General features: G+C 34.7%; 1 protein-coding gene across 2 annotated transcripts in view; it reads right to left on the bottom strand.

The window, feature by feature from the left end:
• Positions 1 to 25,671, bottom strand: part of LOC135226957 (zinc finger protein 260-like) — a 554,628-nt gene that overhangs the window by 33,325 nt on the left and 495,632 nt on the right. The window contains exon 7 of one of the 2 annotated variants that reach the window (XM_064266641.1): positions 12,396 to 12,535. The exons of the other annotated variant lie outside the window; for it this stretch is intronic. Within the exon in view, the coding sequence (XP_064122711.1) occupies positions 12,411 to 12,535 (125 nt within the window). The 3' untranslated portion in view covers positions 12,396 to 12,410. Of the gene's footprint in view, positions 1 to 12,395; positions 12,536 to 25,671 lie in introns of those variants that run through there. 2 annotated transcript variants of the gene reach the window in all.

The raw sequence follows: 25,671 nt of genomic DNA, 5'->3' as shown, positions 1-25,671 counted from the left end.
AAAAAAAAAATAAATTTATACTAAGTTGTTTCTTTTACAGCAAGTAACATAACGCTTAAGCTGGTGACGACGTCATCAGTCTAGAAGAAATGCCTGTCGCGTTTGCCGACTATCATTGTTCTTTAGAACCTCAATAAACCGCTTGCGAAGCAGATTGACTGGAGAAAGGAATGCTTAGCTCATGAACTTCACATGTGGTTCATAGGTCACATGACATACCACATAACCTATTCTTATCCGTGTGTGCAATGCAATTTTAGTTAAGGACTTGCAATCGTTTTAAAATTAATAAACAAAATAAGCAAATAGAATTTCTATACAACAAAATGAATTAATTTTTTCTGAACCTCATAGACATTTAGAAGTATCAAGTCATGTATATTAAAAAATTTACTTGCAACAGTAGACTATGACAATTCAAATAAATCACATTCATGGGAAAATGTCACATTTTCTTGAAAAAAAAAAAAACCCAAAGTTAATATAGAAATTAGTTACACAGTGGGTTCTTTCGTTGCATCTCTAGCCTATTAATAAAGTTTAAAAATTAACCTCAGAGGATGCGCGCGAGAAAATTGAATATGAAACTTTTGTTAGGGGCACATAGGATCAGATTTTATCACAGCTTAATTTCAGTTAGCATAGAGAAATACAGAATCATGATTAATATTCTCTTTGACTCTTATGTTGCCTGGCAATCTTACAAATAGCTCCGTTTTCCTCTTCTTTGTCTAGTAACTTACTACCAGTAATATCGAATTTTCTTTGGGATTCGTATTGATATCTGTTTATTTTTTATAATTATGGATATTTTTACAGTCATCATAGACCTGGATAGGTTCACTCATTGTTAATGCCATGGATAAAAAAGTTTGTACAGCTGACTCTTTTGAATTCCACAAATATCAGCGAATTCATGTGGGTTAAGTCTGGTTCAAAATGGCTTTCTCCCCCCCTGTATTTGGATGTCGTCTGAATTTACTTTGCCCTTGTGACAAGTATAATTTCACTTGCAGGCTGATTAATGGAACCTGGTTACAGTATCCTGCAGTACGAGAGTTTCACATCGCAACTTCAAAAAATCGTTCGTCGCTGCGGACGACGGCAGTCGAGTAACAACCGCCTACAATGTGAAAGGAATTTCTTGGACTTCTTCGACCGACACCCGTATCCCGTCGTTAATCTCGTTTTAATGCGGAACGCTCCGGCGGCTGTCGGAAATCGACTACAAAAGGGACATACTTCCGACAATTACGACCCGAAGGATATTCAACTCTACTTTGCTGGCGAAGGACTCGTGCTGGGGATGATTTTATTCATCGTGAACGTATTCGTGTGGCTTAGGATGCAGAGAACAAGTATGAGTGCAAAATAGAACGTTGGACCCCGCCCAGGCAAATTTCCCCCTTGTTTTAACCATTTGAAATTGGCCCTTTCATTTGGCTATAGGTGGTTGTCTGGAACTGTGTAATGGACGAAAAGTTGTTCGAACACTAGTTAAATGTGAAGTAGTATAACCTCGGTCATGTATCCTATATATATAAAGTATCATGTATCCTATATATAAATGATCATAAATAACAGAATCGAAATATATTTTTTGTGTGTACGCACTAGGAATCTATATATAAATGATCATAAATAACAGAATCGAAATATATTTTTTGCGTGTACGCACTAAGAATCTATATATAAATGATCATAAATAACAGAATCTAAATATATCTTTGCGTGTACGCAATGGGAATCTATTTAAAGTGCACATATATTAATCATAATTATATGAATCCATATACATATGTATAAATAAATCAGGTAGCCTATAATCAATCTGTTACCTTTTATCTTACCAATATCTGCAGTTATATATGAGTTAGTATATGGATTAATGAATCAGATATATAACAGTTAGCATAAAAATCAACGAATCAATCAGCATAAACATTAATAATTTTTATCAATTCATATATGAAATTTTTATACAGTTAAAATATGATTTTTATCATGTTAATCTTCATTCTATGCGATTATCAGAGTACATTAGTATTTTCTGTAGCATATGTATCTTAATGAGATGAAGTGAAAAACTGTATCAGTATATATCACGTGATCACTATTATTTACGAATATCATATGCATGTTATGTCTAATATTTTATTACTTGAATCTGTATTTGTGTACACCATGAATTTTTTTTTACTTATAAGTACTTTCTATTTTCACATAGTGTCTGTATCACACTCCTATAAGTCAAATGCAAGTCAAGCTTGAGTAATATTCAGTGGTTGGTTTTGGTAGCTGACCGAGCTAATATAAGTGTTTACATAATAAAAATATGGAATGTTAGTCCATATATATAAAAGACTAAAACTAAAGAGGTCAACCAGATTGCTTGCAGGAATGTGATCAGACTAGAGACGCTAAAGATGACGTATACAATAAAAGTAGGCTAAGATAACATGCCGTCACCTGTAGTCATTCAATTGTTTATAAACTTTAGTCCAAGCTTCCTGCTTGAGACAAACACCTATAGCTCAAGCGGCCTACGTGATTAGTAACTATGTCATCTGATTGTATGTTCGTATGTAACTATGTCATCTGATTGTATGTTCATATGTTCGAGCTACTGTCTGTTCCTTTATGACTGGTAACGGAGATGGTAGTAGAGGCAGAATAGAGTTAGCTATCGTCATTAGAAGACCTGTACCTCTTTACCTAAGCTTTATCATGTAGAGAGAATAGAATTAGCCATCATCATTGGCAGAGCTATCAAGCTATCGTCATTAGAAGACTTGTACAATCATACCTGATCTTCACCATGTAAATTCAGAGAATATAAGTATTTTTGTACTTCGTGGTTTCTACTAGAACCTCACCTCATAACCGAATCATCATGAGTTTAACACATCGTCGTCAATAACCAAAGAAGATAATAGTACCGACTTCGTAAGTGATCTACAAACCCCAAGACACTCCATTGAATATGGAAGTGCAATACCAACCGACTTAGCGTAAGATTATCGCAAGTCTAACATTACCTCATAGGGCGCCTTATTATACAAGGCAACAGCCCTAAATAAAATATATATCTATATATATATATATATATATATATATATATATATATATATGTCAGAAAAATTTCAAGCTGGCACCAAATGGGCTAGCGCCAAAATAACGAGCGCCAGAACCATTTAGCGCCAAATCATCGTCGCCAAAACGTACTGGACTCATTTATATAACCTTAGTCTCTTCAGAAATGTAATCTATAGGCTCAAATGCCTTTTACCGCTGCCACCACTCTTAAGAGGGTCAAAATGATCCCCATCTAAATAACAGGAGAGAATTCCTAACTGGAAAACGTGACCTACCCTGCCATGGTCCTTTGACTGTCATCTTGGTAGCTAGCTGAAAATCAATTATTAAAAACTCTAGGCGAATTCAAACTCCCACTATTACAAAAAATATAATTTTTATTTCCCAGAAATCATTAAATCACCATTACTCTTTCACAAAATCATATTATATAAGTAACGCCCCCTTATCTACTTCTGTCCGACTATTCATTAGTCCTTATCAATAACTGTCAACACGAGTCTAGAGAATCAATTTTTTAATGGTGACTTCAAATCATTCTGAAAATGAGAATATAATTATCAAACAATGAAATGTTAAAAATTCGTCAATAACATTCAGTGTTGCACAACACTTCCCTTCTCTAGAAACTGAACTCAATGTCACTACATAAAATATATAACCATTCAGTCTTTTTTTTACTTTACCTTACGATGGATCTCCAAGCGCCTTCCTCTATGGCAAGTTTCCATTCTGAGTGAATTTCTGATAATGTCCCACTTAATTGCCTCACTAAGGTTTTTTATTCCATCTATTTTGTCTTACAAACGTATATATGTATGCTGACTAACAGACATACGGATACACACACACACGCTACTGAACACACGAATGCATGCATGCAAGTCTATTCTGTGCATTTCCATTTCCCATGTACACGTTTTATCTACCGCATGTATCGACGACCTGAAGTGACCTTTCCTTGCCAGTTTATCTCATCTCTCTGGAATGCGCCCACCATCTCGTCGTGGCGATCGGCGTGTTTTCGACTTGTCTCATATCAGCATCTTGAGGAATTCATTTATTTTAATATATATCCACTTCTACATCTGACCAGTGCTTAACAGGTGCAAAACAGTGAATTCTTCAAGGTGCAGATGTGAGACACAAGTCGAAAACACGCCAATCGCAGTGACGAGATGACAGGCGTATTCCAGAGAGATGAGGAAAACCGGCAAGGAAAGGTCACTTCAGGTCATCGATACGCTAGATAAAACGTGTACATGGGAAATGGAAATGCACAGAATAGACTAGCGTGTGTGCATTCATGTGTTTAGTAGCGTGCATGTACCTGTACGTCTGTTGGTCAGCTTACATACGTAGGCTTGTAAGACGAAATAGATGGAATAAAAAGCCCTAGTGAGTCGATTGAGGGGGACATTATCAGATGTTCACTAAGTGAGGAAACTCGCCATAGAGGAAGGCGCTTGGAGGTCCATCGTAAGGTAAGTGAAAGACTTTGAAAAGTTATATTTTTATGTAGTGACATTGAGTTCAGTTTCAAGAGAATGGAAGTGTGGTGTGACACAATATTATTGACAAACTTTAACATTTCATTGTTTGATAAGTATATTCTCATTTTCAAATGGATTTGAAGTCACCATTAAAAAATGGATTCTCTTGACTTATGTTGACAGTTATTGATAAGAACTAATGAATAGTCCGACAGAAGTAGATAAGTGGGGATACTTATCTAAATGATTTCGTAGAAGAGTAATGGTTTTTAATGATTTTTGGGATCTTCTTCAACTCATTTTATTCCATTTTCATGTTAGCTATTTTGGGAAATAAAGATTATATTTTGTGTAATAGCGAGAGTTTTCATTTACCTAGAGTTTTAATAATTGATTTTCGGCTGGCTACCGAGATGGCAGTCAAAGGACCATGGAAGGATAGGTCACATTTTCCAGTTAGGAATTCTCTCCTGTTATTTAGAAGGGGGTCTTTATGACCCTCTTAAGATATATATAGTGTTATGGAATTTAACGCCATCTTCAATTCAAAGTAACATACATTCTTAATTTTATTCATGATATTTATTATAGAATGAAGGTCAAACTCACCCCTAAAATCCATAGTCCACTTCCATTAAGGAATTAACTCGTAATCCACTCTTGTCCGTTTTAACTGCCTGTGAATTTTTGCCTGCAACTACCTTGGGATTAAGAAAGTGCAGCCGCTATATTGGTTAATACACCAAGGTGCAGACCATGTGGGAAAGGTGTGGAAGAACCAATAACGCCACCTAGCAGGATTCTGACGAATTCTCCCCACGGCAAAAAGAAGGCAGGAGTGCTGGGAACCAGCCTTAAGACACTTCTGCTTCAGACGATTAAGATCATCCACTCCCTTTGTACTACTGACCAACTATCTCTAGTCGGCTGCTGTTACCCTGTGTACAGTGTCCCATAAAATAAAATTCCTGCCTCATCGGTGCCCCTAGGAACACAGAACACATTCTCCTAACAGGTATTTTGCCAGAGCCAAATTCCAGCCGGCAGTAATTCTCAATCTCAAACTTAATAGTGATATTGTTTCATCTATGCTGTGTTATAACAACATTGCTATTGGCAATCAGCCGGATATTACCCCAGTTGTGAAGTAACATGATTATGTTGAGTTAATAACCAATAACGAAGTTCTCCCTTTCGAAATTGATCATTAAACATAACTGCTTGCCTTAATAATTAACCAGTAACATAACTACTTCCCCTTGTAAGGGATTATTAACAAATTAGCCTTCAAGTGATCGAGTCCTTCCTACCCTATGTACGCATTCCTTGATCGATGATCACTTGTATGACTCACCGCTCATATTGAAATCACTCTCGTTACAGGCAGCAATTCAGCTGCTTTGAATTCTGGATTCTTGCCTGATATTGCTTCAGGATTCTTCCCCTTCTTTGCACGTTCTACGCACCACATGTCTGGCCAGACCAGCCACCCATTCATCTACTTCAAGATCCGATTCATCATTAACCCTTAGTGTTATCTAGTCTTTAATATTATGATTGTGTGTAAATATAAGTAGTTAAGCTAACCCTTGGAGTTTGCATAATCAATACCTACTATGAAACTGGCCCTTAGCCTCATTTTAATTTTGTGATTATACCTCCTTATTCAGGTCAGATGCACACTAAAAGCTTTCAGACATATTCTTCTGTTTTAAATACCGGTGTACTAAGGAGATATAGCAAAACCCCGGTATTCACTGTGGATAGGGGCCACAAACACTGTCAAATAGCCAAAATCCACGAAAACTTGACATCCCCTTCTAAAAATGCTTATAATTGGCTATTTAAAAAATTCATATAGCAAAGTCCCCCTCTGAAAACGTTTATAACCACTTACTTTAATAGTTCAAACAAAAATATACATTAAACACATTAATATCATGGCAGTCATCTTACAACATTACCCATCAAAATTTATGGCTCACTGCTACGTGAGAAAACTAAAAAAGTTACAGAGAGAGAGAGAGAGAGAGAGAGAGAGAGATTTTGGCAAGGTGCTACCCCTTTCACTCAATATGTCAAGATGGTTGACATATTGAGACGATGAGTAGTTGGGCTAGGATGATTATTCGCCAGTCTGTTTCACTTCACTCGATTTGCAAATCACGTCTCTTTTTGTTACGGTAAAATACTGTCTTGTGACAATTGCTTTTTACGATTTTATACCACTCCACAAGTAACTCAGCTCCTTAATAAATAGACTGGTGCATCATTCAGCTTCTGCGGGCCTTCGTTTGTTTATCTAAACAATTTCCTTGTTAAAAGTTATTTAATCTCTTTCCTTTTCCTGCATTCTTTACTTATTTCTGTTTACAAAATCCTCACGTTTATTTAAAATTCTGCCGTTTGTCAACAATAAGTTGATGTATTGTGGCATAATTAATCTATTTCATGCACAAGATCAAAGTATAAACACTTCAACAATTATACATGCTGATTATTCGCTCCCTCTCTCACACACATAATTGGACACACACCGTCTCTCTCTCAAAGACACAATCAGACACTCACACTACGGATTCCTTTGGTTATCCTTGTAAAATGTGAATAAAATTGATTTTATGAACCTTTGCCTACTGCGACTATTTTGGTTTCCGCAAAGGGTTCCAGTCTCTTCCTACATCCCCTAGCCGGCCGTGAGCAGTTTCCACGAACAGTTCAAATATTTTACTTTATAGAACGTACTGTTCTATTACTTTACATTTTCAATTTAAATTCTGAACAGAATGAGAGAAAAATTTGAAAATGGTGACTTTTTGGATTGGCTGGAACGAATTATCCCGATTCCATTTATTTTTTAAGAGGATATTTGTTTCATATTTCGAATAAATCTTATTTCCAACACCTTTCTGGAACGTATTAACTACAAAGCATGGTACTACTGTATGTATGTAGTGTGTATGTATATATATTTTTATGCTGTTCCTTCTGCAACACACAACCTTCACCTCAGTAACTATGAAATGTTATAACAGTGTTTGCAATATTCTCAGATTCAATATTATTTTTGCTTAGAGTTAATATGTTCTAATAATGTGTCCAGAATTTTTTTAAAAATGTAATTTAAAGTTGAGGAATAACGTAGAATGTGAAAAGAGAAATTAGCATTGTCCATTCTAAGCAAGAAATTGCTGTCGTCACTTGAGGCTGCGTGGTTCTATTTCTTTTTTAATCAATAATGTGACGCACATGACAAGTCTCCATCTCAAACCATGTGAAGATTGCACCAATTTTTTTGTAACGCTGCCTCATGTTAGAAAATTCTAGAAGTTTTGTTTATGATAACGTTCATTTCATTTAAGAAATTATAGATTATTTTGTTATTTAATAATTTTATATTAATAATAATTAAGTTTTATATATTTCTCGAATTGTCAGGAGAACTTACAGGCTCATAAGTACCTTTAACATGAAATGGAAAGATTTGAGACATCACTCACGGCTATGACGACATCAATTTCATTTGAGAAAATTCTATAATCATATCTTTTATTTTAAGACATTAATTGTCTTAAACCGTGTAATACTAAATGTTATTTTTTATTCTAATCCCACTTCTCCCTATTTATTGTTTTGATAGAGCCGAGTCTTGGTCCCAAAATCATTTGCCCTGCCATTTTAGATGAGAGCAATTTTTGTTCATTCTGATATCAGAGACGATTTGTGGTTGTTGTTTTTGGGGAACTCTCTCTCTCTCCCATAATGAAGATAATTTTGATTTTCACATTAACAAAGATTTTATACTTAGTGGTTGGTCACTCATAAGTTTTAGATTTAGATTTATTTAATTCTTGTTGCTTATTTGTGAAAATGAACAGACGTAAAAATGTGTAACAGGCGCCTCGTGTGTGTGTGTTTATTAGTGATTTTGGTGAAAGGCCTTTTGAAGTTTATATACAAAGGTCAGAGTTTTAATAAGTTCAGTGCACTAAACTCAAACCTAAAAAATATTTGAAATACTGAAAAGTACTTATTCCAGGGGAATGTTTTGCCATTTTGTTCGCATTTTGGTGTTGGTGATTTCTTGTTTTGTGCATCTATCCATTTTCCTTAAAGCATTTTTTATATATTCTGTGATTCGTGTTTTCTTAGTCTTTTTGCAATTTTGGTATTTCCCACATTGATCTATGTCTGCATTTACATTCACAATTTGTTTGATTAAATTGTTTCATTAATTTATCATTACAAATTTTCTTGTTTAACATTTGTAAATTAATTTGCATTTACTTAGAATTCTTCTCAAATTTTAATTGTTGCTTAATAGTTTAAACTTTACTTGAATATTTCTTGATTTTTGTGATAAATTAGTTTTGATTTAATTCCACTTAATAATTAATTCAAAAATTATTTAAACTTTGTGTTGCTTTTAATTAACAGCAAATTTCCCTGAGATTGTGAATTTCACTTACAAATTTTGATGTTAATAATAAATTTTTGTATTTAAAATTTTTTTGTTTAGGTAGAAATATAGAGTGGTAATTGAGCTGTTTTCCTTCAGCTTTGTTGAAGTGAATTGGAACCATGGATATACTCAAGACTTTTAAAAGTTGTTGATGGAGTGATACCGTTTAATTATTTTAATTTCACATCAGATTACCTCACACCTGTTTTAACGAATGTAGTCTTAATTCTTGCATGATTAATAAGATTTTAAGAGATCACTGTTGCCTTTAAGAGTATTCAGTCGTATTTCATCTGTGATGAAGGTTCGGGTGTCTGGCTGTTGTGAAGTAACTATTTTCTGATTGGCAAGTGTTGTAACCCAATACTTGGCACTTTGTCACAATATATATAATATATATATATATATAGATATATATATAATATATATATATAGATATATACATATGTATAATTATATACATAAGTAAGTATATTTACACATGCACGCATGAGAACACACAGAAAATATCTGTCATTTAAAACAGACTTCTTCATTTAGTAGTAAGGGCCACTACAAGGACACTGAAGGCTCTAAGAACATAATGGTTGAGTCATTATAAAGAACTACATCTCAAATCAGAGAAGTAATTCTTGGAGGGTTGTAAAAAAACTGAGAGAGGACATGCCTTTATAATGGCAGATAAGACACTGCTCTTTCTTATCAAAATAAAAACCTCATCCAACGGGTCAGTACTTGGTAAAAACTATTCGGTTATTGTAAGCATAAAACCCCTTCCACACGAGGGGGAAAGACACGACAGGTACTCGGATTTGACAGTAATGCTTTGTCAATTAAACAGTGTTGCCAGATCACAATCCAAGGAAGGCAGTAACTATTGCACAGGCAGGTGAACCTATGACTTGGACCACAGGTGCATTTACCCCTCGTGTGGAAGGGGCTTTATATGATGGGTATTGCTGTGCTACCAAAGGCCTTTCATAAGGGATAAGTAATTTATTTCAAAATGGAGGAATACCACTTATAGGATTATGGGCCTCTTCATGGGAGGGATAACACTGTACACCAAGTGATCCATTTCTGACACAAATTATTTATGCTACTGTGATTTTCAAAAAAGGGAAATAATAACATTCTAGTCGCAATGACCAGGGTGAAACATCAAATTGGGTGGCAGGTGTTTGTACGCCCATGCAACATATCTTACTACCTGCACATGCAAAATCACTGACAACTGAAAATGTCAATAATTTTCAACACTGATTTAAAACTATATATTGAGTTTTTACGTTGCATGGAGCCAGTGGTTATTCAGCAATGGGATCAATGGCTTTACGTGACTTCCAAACCACGTCGAGAGTGAACTCAATCACCAGAAATACACATCTCTCAACCCTCAGTGGAATGCCTGAGAATTGAACTTGCAGCCACCGAGGTGGCACGCCAACACCATACCGACCACGTCACTAAGGCGCTACAACATTGATTTAAAGGTTGCATGTTTTTTGATAAGCCTAAAGCTCTAATATACGTCTTTAAAATTTTGGATTCAAAGATATTTAATCAATTCGCTGATGGTTCTCGAGGACAAATGATATTTTTATAATAAAATGAAGTTTTATAAATATACTTACAAAGTAATTATTTAGCTAACAATTAGCCTCGCATGGCATCCTAAAATTTAAAAAATTTGCGCACAAGTGACTGTTACAATGTGTGGATGGGAGGTCCCACCCACCGCAGCAGGAACTTGTGAGCGACATTAGCCGATGGCGACAATCTAACTTATGCCGCTAAGCCATGAAAATCAAGAGGGCAGGCTCTGATTTAGTGATTACTTCGCAAGCATATTCATAACTTCAATTTATTATGAAAATGTCATTTTTATGAAAGTAACTTACCAAGTTATTACTTAGCTTATTCACACATGCAAGGGGGGTGGGATGAATGGACTGAACTAACTCATGTAAGAAAGGAATGTTATCATTGAACTATGGGAAAAGCTAACACTGGCTCAGAGTTTGTCACCTGCTGACCTGGTAAGAGAGCTACAGCGGGAGATGCTGCCTCTGGCGGCATTCATCTTAACCTGTTGTGGTGTGGCAGTGAGCCGGGAGTTGCCTCTACAAGTGTGGAAGTCTTGCAGCTGGGGATCTGCCTAACTGCTGACAAGTCTCAGGATAAAAGTTTCATGCCCTTGCCCTGGGCACAGTACCAAAGAAGAAGACCAGAGAATCAACCTGTCACCTTATGAGTGTTACACTAACCCTACTAAGAGACACTAACCAACTGGTGGGTCCTCCAGGTACCATGTACCCCCCATGCTCCCCATAAATCGACATCCTTGACAAAAGGAAAAGATAGGAGAGAGTTCATGTCCCTCCTACACTTCCTCACCCAACACCATGCCAGCCAATGCCAACAGGCCAAGGGTAAAGAAATTTTCAAATAATGTAATGCAATTATTGACTTACACATCCAAAAGGTTGATTGAAGTATTGCAGAGAGAGAGAGAAGTTATGTTTAAAGTAGACCAATTTAAGGATATTCCTCAAGGCTAGAACTACGTCCAAGGCTTCTTCACTGCCATATATGGATTGCAATTAATTTTTAATTCATCCCAAGTATTAGTTTCTTGGAAAGAAAAGCCTCTTAGATAGGAACCTGCGTCCCCTTTTGCAAAATCATTGAAGCTTTTAGCTTCCTGTAACTGTAGGGATGGTATAGTGATGCTTTTTGCTTTTAAATGAGCATCCACTGAGGAAATCCATGACTCAACGCCTTGGGGCAAAAAACCACTCGCGCCATTGAAAAGGAACAATTGCTGACCTGGCTCTAACTAATGTTACCATCTGGTTACTGGTTGTAGAGGTACTCGGTACTGGGTTGGCCATCTTTACTTTGTGTTTTGACTTATCACTGTGATTCCTAGCAACCCAATCGTAAAATCTGTATGAAAACACACGTCCACTAGGTAAACGCATATGCAATATTTAACAAGTGTGTTACAATATTAATAGTGTCTCCCAAAATGATAAGATTAAGCACAGAAAATATAAAAATAATCAGAGAAAATATGATAAAAATATTTCAGGAGAACTTCTGAAAAAAAAGGTTGACAGAAAAACAAAGATAAAAAAGGCCCGCAGGAGTGAAGTACCAATGATGGAGATAGATTCCTGCAAGAAAGTAAGATTAAAAATGTCTTGTAACTCACTCTCAGGAACACGATTGTCGACCTGCGTAATAGGAATCATTCAAAGTCACACGCCAAATGAATAAAAAGCTGTACTTAACTTGATATATACGAGGAAAAACCCGTGTTTTGATGACGTCACAGCCTCTTCCATGTCATCTTCTCATGTGCGACCCAGTTTCTCTGCTCGCACTGTTTGTTTGTTGCAATGATTTGTTTCCCGTTGCATTGGGTTGATGATGATCCGATGCAGAAGGTACGTCCTGTTGAAGTTCTCGAAGTTCCACACTGTTGGAAGAAGCCCAGTATACGATGTTTAAGCCTCTTGATATAAAAATTGTAGGCTTAATATATTTCATTAATGAAGCTCGTGGTTGAAGGTCATCTCGGTGCGATCAGAATGATACCCGTGTTGCCCTCAGCAGCATTGGCTGAGACACGAAGTTGCTTGTAGATTCTCTGATCTTGCTGTTGTTGACTTCTGATATGTGATGTGTTTCTAAGATTTGTAAGTCTTTGGTAGATATGCCATCATTTAAGGGGTATCGCCTTGCAATTGTTATACTAACAATGCACCCCGTTGGTTACTTTAGACCTGTGATGATATCAGCAGGTGTTGGTTGGTATACATCACACCTTCGTCAATATTAAATTATAGTATGAAGGTTTGAAGACATTAAGCTCATAGTTAAATTACAAGTTATATTTAACAAGCTACATCACAAAGGATAGCTGCAAGAAGATTTGGATAGCTCTTCAAGCAGAGAGGTGTGGTGGAAGTCTGATATACAATTCTGTTTACAAAAACATAGTCAAGCGAACATTGCTCATTTCGTACACACCTGAATATACGGATCTAGGTCTGTGACGTAGGCACAGACTGTTGATGGGAACGACAACATGTTTTTCCCAGAAGGGCATCGGTTACTTTACATTTTTCAATGTTAAACGCTGATCTCAGGTGTCTACAAACTATGACGTTATACAAAGCAGCGTCAGAGCAACGTCAAGGCAATGTCAATGCTTTGCTAATTATACATAACAATGCTACAAGTTTTTACAGGAACAATTGAGTCATGTTTTTAAGTCAATAACATGTTACATTATTTATAGAATATCAAAATACATTATTATATATATATATCTTTTGTGTTTTTAGCTTGGTTTTTTACTTCACCTATGATCTTCGAAACGTTCGCTGCACTTGCATTGGGTGAATGGATGTGGTCTACAGTTTTTTTAAGAATATGTTGCACATTTGAAAATATGGTTATTGCTCGGCCTTTGCAATTAAGCAGTTTCCTACTTTCAAAACACCAGTAGTATCTATTGTTTAAACTTTTCTCTTTCAACATCAATTATTAACCCTCTTACGCCAATTGGACGTATTAAACGTCGAGTCAAAATGTCTCCCGTATGCCGATTGGACGTATCATACGTCGGCTCAAAAAAGTTTTTTTTAAAAATTCGCGGAAAAATAGTTATAGGCCTACCAGCCGAAAACTTTTGAATCACGCGCCTTGGGGGATGCTGGGAGTTCACGGATCAAGGCGTTGTTTTGTTTACAATCGCTAAGCAGGCGCGCAAGCGCGAATTTCTTTCTTATCGCACTAAAAAGTATCAGTGACACATCTCAAAAATTATTTCGTCACTTTGACAATTTTTGCACCATTTTAAATTATCCTTTACATGAAGTATTATATATGAAAATGTGCGCAATTTTATGTACAATACAACAAAAAACTACTCATGATTGTAGCTTTTATCAGTTTTGAAATATTTTCATATAAATAACGATAAGTGCAAAAATTTCAACCTTCGGTCAACTTTGACTTTACTGAAATGGTCAAGAAACGCGATTGTAAACTAAAATTTCTTATATTATAGTAATATTCAATCATTTGCCTTCATTTTGCAACAAATTGGACGTCTCTAGCACAATATTTCGATTTATGGTGAATTTATGAAAAAACTTTTTCCTTACGTTCGTGCGATAACTCTTCCGATAAATTTTTTCGTGCGATTGTCCTAATGTTTGCACCCTTTTAAATTTGCCGTTACATAAAGTTTTATATATGGAAATGTGCGAAATTTCATGCACAATACAACAAAAAACAACCCATGGTTATAGCTTTTATCAGTTTCGAAATATTTTCATATAAATAACGTTAAGTGCAAAAATTTCAACTTTCGGTCAAATTTGACTCTACCAAAATGGTCGAAAAACGCAGTTTTAAGCTAAAACTCTTATATTCTAGTAATATTCAATCATTTACCTTCATTTTGCAATGACTTGGAAGTCTCTAGAACAATATTTCGATTTATGGTGAATTTATGAAAAAAAAAAAAAATTTTTATTACGTCCGCGCGGTAACTTCCGAAAAAATCAGAATTTTTTGTGTGCGATTGTCGAAATGTTTGCACCATTTAAAATTAGCTGTTACATAAAGTTTTATATATGAAAATGTGCGCAATTTCATGTAGAATACAACTAAAAATGATTGAAGGTTGTAGTTTTTCTCTTTTTTCGAAATATTTGCATATAAATCACGATATATAGAAAAAAAATCACATTCGGTCAAATTTGACTCTGCCGAAATAGTTGAAAAACGCAATTGTAAGCTAAAACTCTTACGGCCTAGTAATATTCCGTCATATTTCTTCATTTTGAAACAAATTTGAAGTCTCTAGAACAATATTGTGATTTATGGTGAATTTTTGAAAAATATATTTACTTTCACTCCACGCGCCGATTGGCGGCCGCAAGTCTCCGAAATACGTACATCGCATTATCCTAATATTTGCTCCTTTTCATATTAGACGTTTTATAGAGTTTCATATATCAAAATGTGCGCAAATTCATGAAGAATACAATAAAAAATAAGTGAAGGTTGTAGCTTTTTCCATCTCCGAAATATGTGCATATAAAAAAATATATATATAAAAATTTCGGCATTCAGTCAAATTTAACTCGTCCGAAATGGTCGAAATCTGCAATTCTAATCTAAAACTCTTACAGTATCGTAATATTAAATTATTTGTCTTAATTTTGAAACAAATTGGAAGTCTCTAGAACAATATTTAGAATTACGGTGAATTTTTGCAAGTAACATTTTTTTTACGTCTGCGCGTTACGAATTTGTACATCATTTTGTGATTATATTTTTCCGGTGTTGCATTTATTGTTTTACTATGTATTATATATCAAAATTATTGAAATTTAGTGTACAATACAACGAAAAAAAAAGTAACTCGTTAGCTTTGACCGTTTTTTGCACAGCGTGATTTGAATACAATTATCTATGATTTTTTTTTTTTCGCTACCATATCTCGCATTATTTACATATGATAATGATATTATTTTTCATTTCTGATGATTGCATACTAAACTTCAGGCAATGACAAAATAATGAGCCAAAAATGAACTCTTAATCTTTAAAACTAAGCGCGCTGTGATTTTTTGAAAAAATTATTTTTTCCGCTTCCGCACTCACTCCAAACCGGCGCCGGCATACAGGAGAGGTTTTGATTTTTAGGGCTTCGGCGTAAGAGGGTTAAAACCTTTTTGCGATGGAACAATTTCACAGATCTCTTCCATTGTTGTTATGGGCTTTACGCTTTTAGTATTTTGTAGACCACAATGGAGAAGTGACTTTAAGATAACACAGGAACAGACTAAACTAAAAGACATCGTTACAAGAAGCCTAAAATGGTAATTGCCCCAAGCTCGTACAAGAGAGAGAGAGAGATGGTTAAGACAAATGGATAATTTACTGGGATTATGATAATTCGGGGTTTTAAGATTCTGGATTTTGATAATTCAGGATTTTAATTCATTCAGGATTTTAAGTTTAGGGATTTTGACATTCGGGATTTTGATTGGAACCCAGTATATATATATATGTGTGTGTGTGTGTGTACACTAGGATCCTTCTCACAACTAAATGAAAGAATAGTATTTATTTGGAGTAAATTGTATGTTAAACCCACAAAAAATAACTGATTAGGGTGTACAAAAAACTACCCTAAAATACCTCTCATTTACACGATAGAGAAAGAGGAGGATGGAAAATAACCTATTTATAGAAAGCCCTGAACCCTTTACCAGAAGACAATTAAAGGGGCAAAGAATTTTAATTCTAGATTTTACAATTACCCAAAAATATTAACATAAATTACTCGACTTGTTCATAGATCACAATTGATCTAATCTCAAAAGTTGGCTGAACGCAGTAAGTTCAAGTGGGCAGCACCACCATACACACACACATGGGGCTGTTCATCACCTGTTCCGGGGTCACAAAGATGTCTGCAGCTGGAAAGTACACTGACCCACAACAATAGAGAGATTGGGCAGGGACGTGACAATCACATGCACGTAAGGCGCCATTGGTATGCGATGACTCTTGAGAGATTGCATCGGTAGAGATCAGCAGCAAAAAAAAGCCACTTTTGGCACCCAGTGTTGGGCCATCAACTGTGTTCCATATAGAAACACGATCACACATACAGGGGATCATATTTCACAAGATAGTGCTATTTTTCATTCATGAAAATCATTATAACTGTGTTGCAACTACCTTAAGTAAAAGTGTGTTAGATCACAGTCAACTTGCGGTCAACTACACGCCTGCTTTTTGAGGTAACAAAACAATGAATGTTGTAATAAGCTTTTTATTTATGCCTATTTGACATTAAATTTATGTCTCCCAATAAATTAACATGTAGGGTTAGTGTCAGACCATGTAACCATGGTTAAGTCTGATAATTTTTCCTATTACTAGTACTAGAATGTACATTGTATCACGAGGCCTAGCCCTTAGCCTTCTACAGTTGTAAGTATTAATGAAGAATTATAATGTTATGTACAATGTCATCAATAAGTTCTCAAATGTCCTTGTTGGCAGACTTGGCTGATTTTGATCTGCCAGAACACTAAAAGGTAGTAGGCTATACTTCAATTATACCAGTTTTCCTATAGGTATTTATTAGTTGTACTACATTATAGCTTTAAAAGTAAACTTTACCAACTAGCTAGCCTACAATGAAACCAGGTTTGATCAAGAAACCAAGGGTAACCTACCATCCCTAACCTTAGTTTAGCAAAGGTAGCCTAATTTGTCATATCCTTCAGGAATGCTGATGTTTCTATCTGTCTGCCTCCACAGACAATGAAATACAGCTTAAATGTTGGATAGCTATGAAAGTCTTAAGTTATTCTTACAGACTGCAATGTAAATATATATGTTGAATTACAGGCCAGTATGATTATGACCTGTTGCATAGCCTATATATATATATATATATTATATATAATATATTATATAATATATATATATTATATATCTATATATATATAATATCATATATATATATATTATATAATTAATTAATATTATAGTTTCTATATGTCTGCAGACTACATCTTATAGTAGTTATTAGTAAATGGATATTTTGCTATGTTATTTCTCTAACAATATTCATGTGGCTTTCTAGTCATGATAGAAGCCTTTTCAGAATTATGTAATTTTTATTTGTTGGAAAAATACTTTTAAGCACAATATTATTTAAAGATATTATTCAAGAATTATGATGATATAAAAAAAGTAAATACTGAAAATCCAGTTTGTTAAAATTTCAAGTTCATTTTTCTTGATAAAGAGAAGTATAATTATTCTTTGGGCAAAGTGCTAAATATAGCTGTGCATAAAAGTATTTATTCTAGCAAAGTAAAGTAAACATTTCTGAAAAGGCTTCTATTATGAAATCGATACCACTGTTTCGAAGTAGCTCCTTTGTCTGAAGAGCCTTGAAACATGGTGCCTTATCTTGCAAAAATGTGACTTCAGCAGATAACACATTTTCAGGATCTTTGAGGAAAGGAAATACTCCACCAGTAAGCACAGCTTCACTGAAGTATTTGCCATTCCATGTCTGTCCTTTTTCTTTGGTGATCCACATTAACCGTTTGGCTGTGAAACACAGAAAAATTCCCTAACATTCAGTATTACGATCTCGACTTTCGAGATCGACAGGTTCTTAAAAATAAGCAATTGGGCCGTAGTGACTGACGACAGGTGACAAACAAAGGAGGTAGGAGCATAACAAAACCAAAAAAAAGTTACCTTAAAATTAGTTTATTATACAAAATATACGAAATGTACAAGTGAGTCAGGTCCAGTGATAAACAAAATAAACATACACAATGAATTAAATAATAAAGGCAGCAACAGTAATAATCCAATTAAGTGATTCTTGTACAATTCAACAAACAATTTCATAATCAGCATAACTAATATAACAAAAGCAACATCATATATACAAAAGGACCACGGTATAAATGAAAAAGTAGTGCAGTACATAAATACATATACAAAATCAGGCAGCATAATACACAAACACATTGAAAAAGCAGTGAAATAACGATTACAATAAATGTAAAAACGGCAGCATAATAATAAATGAGAATTAACACTGAAGCGGTATAATGATACTCAGAGCAAAACGGGAACACTTCCTCAAACAATGAGGACAACAGTCCAATGCCGGACGATCAAGACAGAGTCGATACGGCAACCACCTCGTCCTTGGAAACAATATGGACATCCTCCTCGAATGCTGGACGATCAAGACAGAGTTGATACAACAACCATCTCGTCCTCAGATACAGTATAGAGGTCCTCCTCGACCACTGGATGTTCGCGACAGGGTTGATACAACTACCAATTCGTCCTCAGATACTCTCCACTGCTCTGCTGCCAAGACTCTGCCTCTCTGCCGCTCTGAACCTGACTGGTTGTTCTGTCCTCCAGAACCTGACTGGTCGTTCTGCCCTCCAGAACCTGACTGACGAAGTTTGACGCCATCCAACAGACGTCAACTCGCCAGCAGTTAAAATAAAAAACAAAGGAGGCAACAATCCACCAAGGGAACAATCGGCAAACGATTGTTCCTAACATTCAGGAAATTTCACAACTTGGCAATAGCACACATCATCGCTGATATCATCCAACTTTGCAGCCCAAATGATGTCATTTTTATGATTTGGCTTCCTGAGTGTGTAAATGAAGAATTCATCCGATGCGACAACATGGAGAAAGTCACCTTCATCCTAATCTTTAAGAAATGAACCACAAAACCATGCATGGTCTTCTTTCTGTTGCTGAGTGAAATGGCTTGCTACCAGATTTTTTTAACTCGCGCTGTAACTTCTCTACTTTCCCCTTTTTGTTTCTAGTTCAAGTGCCAATTTACACAAAGACTTTCTTGGTCTACCCACTGCCTCAGCTATGATGTCTTTTGACTCCTGAGAAAGGACTTCAAGACTATCAAGATTCTCACTTTTTGCGATGACAGTCATATGGATTTTTGTTCCAGTTTCTTTTAACAAAGGATTCATCTCTTTATAATGTATTTAGCTATCCAGGAATGTGAAATGAAGGATTTCCTCTAAGTTGTTAGCCATGGCTGTATCTAACTCCGTCACTCAGTCTGAAAACACAAGAAATATAAAATCAAAAATATCTAATTAAGATAATGTACTTGGAGATAGGCTATAGCAGAAAACTAAATAACTTTCCATTTGTTCTGTGGATGGGGTGGCCTTCAATTTCGAAACACCGGATATATATAACATCTGGATTACAGTGTTGCGTATTTCAAAATAGATGATAATTAGTGTCACAAGTTAATGGGCAAATTAAGCTGTTTAGTATTTCAAGAAATATATGTCTACTAAAATATCCAAATTGGTTTATATTTTGCAAGATGACACCAAATTTCTCAATGTAACTCATTGATATTCTTAGCATGAAATACCAAAATTAATGCTGTTTGTTTTATTATCCATATTATTAGGATTTTTATTTTGATCCGTGTAAAACATTCATTTTGAATGGTCAACAATAAAAAATATATCTAAATAATCCCTAGATTGTTTTCTAATTGTCCCGAAATCCCAAGATCCAAAATCGGTCTCAAACTGGAAACCCTATTTGTGACCTTACGTAAGATCTAGTCTATTATTATTATCAATTATAATTATGCCTAAGGATGAAGCTTATATGGGATGATAGCTTAAGACATGAAAATTATTTTACCATACTGTTGTCAAATTATATTGTTTCAGTTTGACCCATGAATAAAGAACAATGATAATTAGTTCTGCCTCTAGAGAGTAAATCAGTACTGTAAATTTATGGTGGAAAGAAGGGCACATAACTTGGAAAAAATGGCGCACTATGTATATTGCTCAAGTGTATACAAACTACAGCAGAAGAAATTGAAATGTTTATTTGTACATATACATAGTACATATTGTCCTTGGTAAATGCTGAAAAGATAATTTACCAATCTTTAAAGAATGCTTAGAAAATAACCATAATGTATTTACCATATCTACAAAACTTTATGGCTTAACTGTAGAAGAAATATAACAGTAAAATTAAATATTGTTTTTTCTGCATAAGGTACATTTTGTATATAGTAAATGGTGCATAAATGATATGACAGCCTTGACAGACAGCCAAGAAAACACGTTTTAAAGAGTACATGGTTTCCCATTATATTGTATGGGTTGTGCCATTGTTTACATAATTATCGCATAGCATTGGTGCCAGACAGTGCAAGTCGCAGACTGGTTTGGCTGTTGTATACTGTCTCAATTATCTTCTCTCTATATCTATGCAAACAACCACCTGACTGAATAAATACATGGAAAGAGGTAGAGAGAAAAAAAACCTCATGTGGGAGGTGCCACTTAGATGATAACCACCTGTGGTGGGAGGGGAAAGAACCTGAACCAACTTTTGTGTGTGTGCCGAATTAGAATTAAGCAGATAATTACAATAACTATAAATGCAGTGGGCCCCCGTATTTGCAGGCTCACGGATTTCTCTCTGGACCATATTTACCCATTATTCGCGGAAATTTGTTTACATGCAGTTTTTTTCTATGATAAATATCCACAGATTCCCTGTTTTTTATATAGTATATATATATATATATATATATATATATACGTAGTATACATATATGTAGGTGTGTATGGTGTAATGAAGTTCAAGCTAAGGATGTATCTTCTACCTAAGGGATAGCTAAATGTAAAATTCAGGAATGTAAATCCTTTTAATAAGGTAGATTAAAGAAAACAGTTTAGAAATTATGAAACTGCAGAACTATAATCAACAAAACATATATGAGCCACACACGATTTATGTTCACCTGGATTTGGAACCAGATTTTGGTATAGATATATTTAGGTGTCCACAACCGTCACTAATAAATGTGTTGCATGTGTTACAAGTCTAAACGGTGAAAGACCACAAATGTACAAAATGTGCATATATATATATATATATATATATATATATATATATATATATATATATATACACACACACATACAGTGTTCCCCCGTATTCGCGGGGGATGTGTACCAGAACACCCCTGTGAATAGTTAAAACCCGCGAATAGTTAGAACACCACCATTAAAAATGCGTATTAAAACGTGCCTATCTTGAAAGTTCAGATACCAAATGTATACCTTTAATAACATCCTACTTCAAATATACCTAAAATTACTAACCTATTACTGTATTAATCTACTTAAATATACCTAAAATACTAACATTACTGTATTAATCTTTGAGGTTATATTATTAATATCATTTCAAGGTCATCTTAAACATTTTACCATTAAAAATATATACCTACAGCAAATAACATAGAGAGAGAGAGAGAGAGAGAGAGAGAGAGACCAGCGAATGGCAACATCATATATCTGACCATCAAGAGTGAAATTATGAATTATTTCTGAGACAGAGAGAATAATAATGAGAGAGAGAGAGAGAGAGAGAGAGAGAATAACTCCTAAACTCCGAATCCTTCCCCTCCGCCAATACGTACGTATATAAAACTGTCATATACTCCTCCGCCCACGTTCCTCCAGGTGGATAAAAAAGACTGGGAATAGCTTTTTTTTTTTATTAATCTTATTAATACATGAAAATTAGTTATAAGGTAAATCATTTATTTATACAACAAAACAAATAAACATACGTAAGTAAGAAAGACAGAGAGAGAAGAGAGAGAGAGAGAGAGAGAGAGAGAGTGAGATAGTATTGTTACTGTTTAATCTCACGAAACTAAATATTATTTGTAAACTAGTGCTGTATATTATTAATTTACCATAAAATGTAGTAATGTCCTTAAAGATACACTTATACATACATTTCCAGCCCAAACAGATGGCGAGAGTTATCATTAAGACACACTATCTCGTGTGGCAAAAGAGAGAGAGAGAGAAGGGGGGAGGGTTACCTTTATTTAAAAGACTGAAATGGATAGATTATTGTACTTCTATAAAATACCATAACATATGAATTATGAAATTAATTACATTACTATTATTATCATTATGCGAAAATATTAATAAACATACACATGTACCATAGAAATTCTCATCTCAGTAAAAGAGAGAGAGAGAGAGAGAAAATACGTGACCATCGAGAGGGCAACAGTTGTTGGACCCCAGCCAACTCTGCTTGGCTCCCAGGAAATCAAAGACGTGGGGTAAAATGCATTTTCTTTCATTCTTACATAATTTTATATTTATAAACTAAAATCTTGCTAATTTACTTTAGTATTTTCTTTAATGAATTTTTATTATTGCTGTTTACATTAATATTGATTTTTGAAAATTAGTAAATCATCATCCAAAAAATATATATCTCTGAGAGAGAGAGAGAGAGAGAGAGAGAGAGAGAGAGAGAGAGAGAGAGAGAGAGAGAGATTATTGTAGCATTTGTTAAATACTTTCACATATGATTTTTGTAATTACAATTATTATTATTATTATTATTATTATCATATGAAAATATTAATAAACATATTATACATACGTGTACCATAAAAATCTCTCATCTCAGTAGAGAGAGAGAGGAGAGAGACCTGGAGTTCGAAAGAAAGATGCATGAAGACTGGGATTTCCTTCATTCTTACATAATTTTTGAAATTTATAAACTAAAATCTTACTAATTCCATGTAGTATTTTCTTTCTCGAAGTAATTGCTCTTTACATTAATATTAATATTAGAAAATTAGTAAATCATTTATCACACAAAAAGCATACACCCCGGAAAGGGAGAGAGAGAGTATTATTAGTTATTATGTGATATCATGTAATCTTATTAAACTTACTAATACAGTATTGATAAATATTAATATTTTACAATCAGTAAATCGTTTTTGTATCATAAAAATGTATTTAGGCATGAAAATAACATCAAAATACACTAATTAGTGATTATTTATCGTCGGAAAATCCCGCGAATAGGAGAATTCACCGCAAATAATGGTTAGATATGGTCCAGAAAAAAATCCGCGAATCCGGAGAACGCGAATACGGGGGGCCCACTGTATATATATATTATATATATTATATATAATTATTATATATATACTAATATATAAATATATATATATAATCCTATATATATTAGATATGAAATTATGATATGCGGATATTTACCTTTTTTTTTTTCCCAGGCAGGGAATGTGGACGATGTGGCATTGTGTACTCCACATCCCAGTACCTTTTGCATCACCTCAAGTATTGTCGACAGAAGGTTATGCAGGAGTATTCAAATGGAGAAGAAATCTTGTATCCAAATAAGAATAAAGGGCCTCATTGTACAGGCCATAATTTAGATAGAAAATCTGAAGATGGTATAAGTCAGTCTTTTTTGTCTAGTAATGGTATTTCATGTAATGATGAAAATTTAAATGCTCTTAAATGCATAGAAAGCGGTACTTCTGTGTCGATTCTTCAAAGGAAAGAAAATTTCTTTGTTAATTTTAACTCGGAATTGAAGGTCTCAAATAACTATGGACAAATATTTTCGGAACATAAGAATTTAGAGAAGAGTTTGGGTAATAGAAACACCCAGAAGATAACTGAAAAATCTTTAGGCCGTACAGGTGAAAAGCCTATCAAGTGTAAGGATTGTGGCCAAAGATTTTATCAGAGTTGTAATTTGAAAATGCACATGAGAATCCATACAGGTGAAAAGCTTTTCGAGTGTAAGGATTGTGGCCAAAAATTTTCTCAGAATGGTCATTTGAAAAGGCACATGAGAATTCATACAGGTGAAAAGCCTTTCGAGTGTAAGGATTGTAGCCTAAGATTTTCTCAGAATGGTAATTTGAAAAGGCACACGAAAAGCCATACAGGTGAAAAGCTTTTCGAGTGTAAGGTTTGTGGCCAAAGATTTTCTCGGACTGGTAATTTGAAAAGGCACATGAGAATTCATACAAGTGAAAAGCCTTTTGAGTGTAAGGATTGTGGCCAAAGATTTATCAGAGTTGCAATTTGAAAACGCGCATAAGAATCCATACAGGCGAAAAGCCTTTAGAGTCTAAGGATTGTGGCCAGAGATTTTCTCGGATGGATGGATGGATGTATGATATTTAGGGCTAAAGCCCAGGCACTGGGGCCAACAAGGCCATTCAGCGCCGTAATGAAGGTTAAATAAGTTGATTTATGGTAAATGAATTAATTAGTGAAAGAAATAATTCATAAAATAAGATGTGATTAATAAATAAAATAAAAATATGAAGTTTAATGAATAGCGTAATATATATAAAAAATAATTTGTCTTTAAAAATCTGTATGATATATAAATAATTATCTAAATGTTATTAAAAGAATTTATACACTTTAAAAAGGAGATGAGAGCAGAAATATCTGCTTCATCTCCCAAGATGTTTGAGAGGGATTTACCCTGGAAATATCTTTCCCTTGGGTTAAAATATCTGGGGCAAACCATCAGAATGTGCTCCACGGTTAGGATCTCATCGCAGTAAGCACACACTGGTGGGCTGCTTCCTTCTAAAATAAACTGATGGGTTAAATAAGTGTGCCCAATCCTTAATCTCGTTAAAATAACCTCTGTTCATCTGTCAAGCTGGAATGACGAAGGCCACGGCAGTATATTTTTCCTAATATTTCTATACTTATTATTATTGGCAAGAAGAGGAGAAGTCCATCTTTCTTGCCATTTACTTAATACATAAGACCTAATAGGACCTTTTAGGTCTGTATGAGGCACTTTCCTGAAGTTTGTTTCTGGCAAAGCGCTAGCTGCTTTTGCTTCCCTGTCTGCCGTCTGGTTTCCGTGAATCCCCACATGAGAAGGGACCCAACAGAAAGAGACTGACTTACGCAGACAATATATATGAAAAAGCGACTCCTGAAGTTTTTGGATTAAAGGATGAAAGCTATTAAATCTCTTGATAGCTTCTAAAGTGCTTTTAGAATCCGAGTATATGACAAAATTAGTGTCACTACTTTGAAGAACTAAATCTAGGGCAGAGACTACAGCTGTTAATTCGGCTGTAAATACGGATGCAAAGTCAGGTAATTT

Source organism: Macrobrachium nipponense, chromosome 15 (assembly GCF_015104395.2).
Source record: "Macrobrachium nipponense isolate FS-2020 chromosome 15, ASM1510439v2, whole genome shotgun sequence".
NCBI classification, from domain to species: domain Eukaryota; kingdom Metazoa; phylum Arthropoda; class Malacostraca; order Decapoda; family Palaemonidae; genus Macrobrachium; species Macrobrachium nipponense.
This window is presented reverse-complemented; position numbering and strand designations above follow the sequence as displayed.